The sequence below is a fragment of the Microtus oregoni genome, unplaced genomic scaffold (genome assembly GCF_018167655.1).
Source record: "Microtus oregoni isolate MIOR12 unplaced genomic scaffold, Mior012 000022F_ref0000154, whole genome shotgun sequence".
Taxonomy (NCBI): domain Eukaryota; kingdom Metazoa; phylum Chordata; class Mammalia; order Rodentia; family Cricetidae; genus Microtus; species Microtus oregoni.
Window position 1 is genome coordinate 37567912 of NW_024543081.1, and position 5641 is coordinate 37573552.

General features: G+C 45.6%; 1 protein-coding gene across 1 annotated transcript; it reads right to left on the reverse strand.

Moving 5' to 3' along the window:
* Positions 1-375: 375 nt before the first annotated feature.
* Aard (alanine and arginine rich domain containing protein) lies at positions 376-5247 on the reverse strand. The gene is made up of 2 exons (XM_041672617.1): positions 4906-5247; positions 376-1297 (listed from the first exon to the last, which is right to left on the reverse strand). Exons 1-2 carry the CDS (start codon positions 5245-5247, stop codon positions 1142-1144), a joined length of 498 nt encoding a protein of 165 aa, XP_041528551.1. The 3' UTR covers positions 376-1141.
* Positions 5248-5641: the final 394 nt, after the last annotated feature.

Sequence of the window (5641 nt, forward strand, 5' to 3'; positions counted from 1 at the left end):
CGACAATGTCCACAAAGTGAATTCCAGTCTTACAGGGACAAGAGATTAATTATGAAGGTGTTACAATAGTTAACTTATTGGCAAAAAGAGTTAAAAACAAACTAAACTTGACCCAGACAGTCCCCTCAATCCTTACACACAAGTTGGTTTTTTTTTTCTTTCTTCTTTTTAAATTATTTTTTCTGTCCTGGGGCTTGAACTGAGGGACTCACACAGGCTAAGCTACATAGCCAATCCTAGCATTTGTTTTTAAGAAAAAGCCTAACTCCTTTCTGTTCTCTTTTGTCTTAAAAACTAATTTTAATTTTCGCTAACATTACACACATTGGCATAATTTCATAGATAATAACAATTAGGAACACCAATTAGGTTTGCAACTTTTTTATTGTTTTTACTTTTGCATTGAAAAAGCACTTTTAGGGCACAATAGATCTTTTAATTCAACAGTAAGAATGATTTAAATTCCTAAGTTACTTGAACAAAAGAACTACATTAGTTAGGAATTGGGGGGTGTACCTCAGGAAACTCACACTTGAACCAACTGAGGCAGAGATTTTAGGAGGATCATTACCTATTTTGTCTTTCAATGACATCAAGGCCTGGAGTACTTGTCTAAATGCAGCAAGAAGCTGAGACACCCTTAATGGTGGCCACATTGGGGGCATGGCTGGAATCCAGGCACTAATAATTCTCGGTTTCCCGAGTCAGAAGAGTACTGGATTGGCTACTTGGTCGAGCAAAATTAAATACAGGAAAAAAAAAAAAAAGCAAAGCACAAAAGTACAGAAAGGAAGGCGATAAGGCAACGGGCAGCATTGTAAACTGGCAATAAGGCAGACTCGGATGCTTTGGTTTTTCTTCTCCCTCCTATTTCTCTCCTTCTTCCCTTCCTCCTACTAAGATAACAACCAGTCAAACCAATGGATAAATTATTTTTTTTTTACTTCACAACAATGTCTCTCTCCCCTTTCTTAGATCCTTTCTTTCCCCACTTCCCCCTTACACCTAGGTTTTTGCTGGACAGGATGCCCCTCAGAATGCACAGACGGCATCACTAGTGTTAATGCTAGAACGGTTTCAGAGTTGCCTATGTTATGGTGAGGGTTGGGACTGCTTCGGAGTTGCGGGCGTGGGCTTTCCACTACGCATTTCCACACTTGGGGTTCATGGCGTCATCTTCTGGGCTCTGGGATTTGGATGCACGCTCCAGGTCCTGCTGCTTCTTCAGCTGCTGCATCTTCACGTTCAAATCCAGTAAAGTTCGGGCCATCTGATGGTTCTGGAAACGCAATTCCAGCTAAAGAGAAAAAGAATAATAAGGGATTTTATTAGTTTGAGATATAGATTAAATGAAACTTCTCTCTGGCTGCACTTGAGAAATAAGGAGTTGGTAGGAAAGGCAAGTAAGACAGAGAGAAAGATGAATTTCTCCTCTCGCTCTCCCTTTCCGACCGTTGGCTCCGGCTGTTAAAGTAGCTTCGTCAACAACAAGGTAAAAACCCAGATAAATAAATAGCTTTGGAAATGGCCCTGAAATGAAAACAAAAAGAGCTGATGCACAACGTTGTCCGTGTGAAAAATATCTACGCACCAAAGGCTGTTTTCAAGCAATGGCGTGGGATCCCACTGACATCATTTATCTTTATGAGCTTTCGGAGCCTCGGGATAACTGCCGGAGGCCACCTGAGTGCTCAGGAGCCGGGCCCATTGACTTGATTACTTGTCATTTCAAGTTTTCAGGATTTTAAATGGCCTCCCTGCTGAGGAAAAACCTATAACGACACCTCGGAGGCACATGTAGGGTTATATGCCCTTATATAATCTAACACTCTTCGCTCTAGAACAAAGCCTGTTCTGTAGCAAGACTGATTCATGACCTCCTCCAATGGGAGTTTATGAGGCCCCCGTGTGTTCCAATAAAATTTTAAAAATTACATCTCCAAGGACAGGTTACTTAGGAGGCAGGCTACCAACCAAGTCTGGTCCAGCTGTATTATAACCTAAAGCTAAAGATCAACTACTTGCATATTTCATCAGTTGAAGTCACGCTTGATGCAGTTTGTATAATAATGTTTTCCATGTACCATCATCTTCTATCAGCTCGACATCAGTTGCCCTCGGGATAAGCCAGGGCACTGTAAGAGGAAACCGCAAATACTGCATTGGCGAGTCTTCCTCAATTTGCAAACGAAAATGTTGGGCAGCGGCATCTTTTTATTTTCCTCGGGTGTTTTTATTTTTTATTCTTTGCACTTGGAACCACTTCTCCGGAAGCAAGAACTAGAGATGTTAAAGGAGACGGACATCCAAGGCACCCAGCAAACAAACAGAAGGCAGATCACATAGCCATCGCCATAAAAAAGCCCCATAAACTACCACCAGACTGTTGTCTGATGTATTCCTCAGGCTCTAGAATCCTGCCCTGTTCTCCTTGCTTCACTTCCTAGCACTGTTCCCATGACAGCTTTTTTCACAGGGGGTCAGATACCTTGCCAGTCTCCAGAGACATGCCGTGCTGAGACACACCTGCATCCCATCCTCTGTTCTAAGACTCACTTTCCCTCTTCTCTTCCCACGGGATGCAAATAAAAATCAATGCTTTCTGAAACTCCCCCGTCACCACGGTCAGGCATCGTGGCCTCTTAAACGTGTTTCCATGGCGTTCCGTTTCCATGCCTCTGATAACTCACAGACTACACGAGACCCTACTGCTGAAGGTGGACCTCGGCTATGTGTGCAGTGTCTTGGCATCCAGGGTCTCGTTGTCCTTGATAGAACACTGAGTGACAGAAGGGATGAATCAATGAGATGATGGATATCTGTCCTCAACTTTCATGCCAAGTATCAAGGTATAAAATTACTGATAAGGATTCGCCCATCTAAGTAAAGGATGTGTAATTCACACTTATTTGCGAAATTCAAACACTTGTGGTTTTTAAACTTCTTTCATCACGGATCCCTTTGAGAGCCTGATGAAAGAGGCAAAACTTCTCTGAGGGAATGAAAAAAAAAAGACTATCTACATAGAAAACTTTAGGTTTAACTCAGATATCCAGTCAAAGAACTTAGAAATTAATGTCATTCAATAGTAAGCTAAACAGAACATATTATACATAATGTTACCATCATTGCTCCTTACATAAACTCCATTGTTAATACATGATATCTGAGCATTCTATACATGAGAACACTGATTCCCGTAGAGATCTAGCTAATGGCCCAGATCAAAATCTACTTCTAGTAGTGATGATACTGAGCTAAGTATCCATTCCCTTCGCTTCACAGGGACTAGGGAATTCCTGCAGATACGGACCAGGCCCTACACTCCAGGGAAACAGCATCTGGCTGTGTGTAAGATTCTCCACTTTCTTTCCAGAAATTTTAGGTTCTGTTTCGATTTTTTTCATCTCTTTACTTATGCCTGTCTGTGTTTGCATGTGTGAGTGTAGGCATGCTTGTGCCACAGTGTTCCTTTGTGCCCATCAAGGAGTGGGTTGTCTCCTGCCACCTTGTGGGGACTGGGGATTGAACTCAGGTCTTCAGGCCTGTCCACAAGCGCCTCTAAAGCGCCACCTCCTTGGCTCAATCCTCAGTTCTCGGTATGTTCTTATTTGCCCTTTAGGCAAAATCAGCTTCCAAGATCTATAATAATTATAAAAAACAACAACAGTCAACAAAGAGTGCGTATGGCCTAGGCATGCTTATAATATAATCTCATACAATTATTACAGTCCTCTCGTGAGAGTATCTCTGCATTGCAGATGGATAATCAAACTCAATTCGACTAGTTCACATTCTCAAAGCTGTAGGGCCAGCAAGTATTAGCAGACTCTGTTAACTCACTACCTTCTCTCACCCATAATGCATTACTTGTCTAAACCTCCAATGGCAAAGCGACTTGTTGGAATGTTAAGGTTAAAGGTGCCTCAGCACTTGTCCGGCAGGACTTTGCTATGAGTCAGCAAGAGATGGGGGAAGGGAGTGACATAACCCAACTCAGCAGCATAGAGGGTTCTGCCAGGTCCAGGCATTCCAGGGTGGCATCCTGACCCACAGCACCAACCTCCTGGTGTGCAGTGAGGTGACTTCACCAGGCACCAAGGCAGCTTCCCCATCCAGCTTCTCGGGCTCACCATTTATACTCCAGATGAGAGCGTAATGCATTCCTTATCAAATCCAGAATGCTACTGTGGCTGAATTGGATTTATTATCGTGTTGCCCTTCTCAAAATCAGAAATAAAATCGATCACCTGCCGAAGTTTCTAAACTCTGTTCTGAAGGGGTGGCTATTTGTCGCATTCGATGCAGGGAACTTTCGAAGTTTCCATTATGCAGCATTCATACGCATCACCATTTTAAAGTCTGAGTTCTTTATACTTTTGCCCTTTTCAAATTGTCTAATTTAAGTTTTTTTTTCATTAAAAAAGTCATCTAAAGTTTCTACAAACACTCCTTCCTTTTAAATGTCCAGTCGTTTTCCGAATTCTTAGCAAAGGCTAGAATAAAAATAATTGGCATGCCTTGGAGTTTCTGATAGACTCATCCTATCCTTCTAGGTTGTCGGTTTCACTGAAACTTCCATCTCCACACGCTAAGCATAAATAGACTAAGAGTTCGCCATTGAGAAGCTTCTAGACTAGAGGATGGAAAAGTAGAGAAGCAGTCTGAAGGGTTCCTGGAGTCTGGGCCAGCACTGAACCTTGGGCCAAGCCCTGCTCTATGGAGTTGTGACCCAATGAGGTCTCAACACCCAGCCTGGAGGCAATCGGGCGCCCAGGAGAGATCTCCCACCCCAGCCGCAAGCCTGTGCCCCCTACCCCGGGGTCCTCCTATGGACTACTCCCCAGCTTCGGAGCCGAGTACTCCGTTAAGGAGTTCGAACCCCGCCGTGCAGCCCGCGCTCACCAGCTCCGCGCGCAGCCGGGCCAGCGCGCACTTCATGCGCACCCGGGTCCGCTCCTCCCTCGCTGCCTCCGCGGCCGCAGCCACCGCCGCCACCGCCTCCCGCGCTCGCCTGGCGCGCCCGCGTGCGGCCGCCCGCTGGAAGGCGCGCTCCAGCTGTCGCCGGAGGTGTTCCAGTACCGGGGTGGAAGCCCGGGCCTGCTCCTGGGCCTCGATGCGCCAAGTGCCACAAGCCGTGCGGTGCACGGAATGAAAGGCTGGAAACCACAGCGCAGCCCTGCCAGAGACCCCGTGGAGTCCCCGGGACATCCGCTGTCTGCAGTGGCTGTAGTCACCTAGACACATCGCGGTTCTTTCCGGGGCGCTCTGACTGGGGATTTGGTTGCAAGTTGGAGCTTTTTAAGGCAGATGGGACGGGGGCGGGGGCAATTAACGGAACAGGCAGGACCCTGGCCTTGGACGCTGTTACTTCCCGGCCACTCAGGGCGCTGCTCTGTTTCTTGTCCATCTCCTCTATCTTCTCTACCTCATGGCAACAAGGGAAGACCTTGTGACTAGAGGTTCCGACTGAATCGTTTGTAATTTTTTTTCCAGCTCCTTAGAGCTCGGTCTTTGAGAATGCATAGGGACTGGAACAGTCAACCCGTGCAGGTGGAATGCAAGGAACAAGCTGAAGGTTTGCAAGGCAAAGGATATTTGACAAAAAGTCTTCCCAGTTGCCTGATTTCTTAGTACTGTG

Bases quoted from the DNA above. Each gene is read 5' to 3' on its own strand.
- Aard (XM_041672617.1), bottom strand. From the start codon at position 5,247: ATGTGTCTAGGTGACTACAGCCACTGCAGACAGCGGATGTCCCGGGGA. The intron at 1,298-4,905 runs GTGAGCGCGGGC...TTTTCTCTTTAG, and splicing joins CCCGGCTGCGCGCGGAGCTG to CTGGAATTGCGTTTCCAGAA.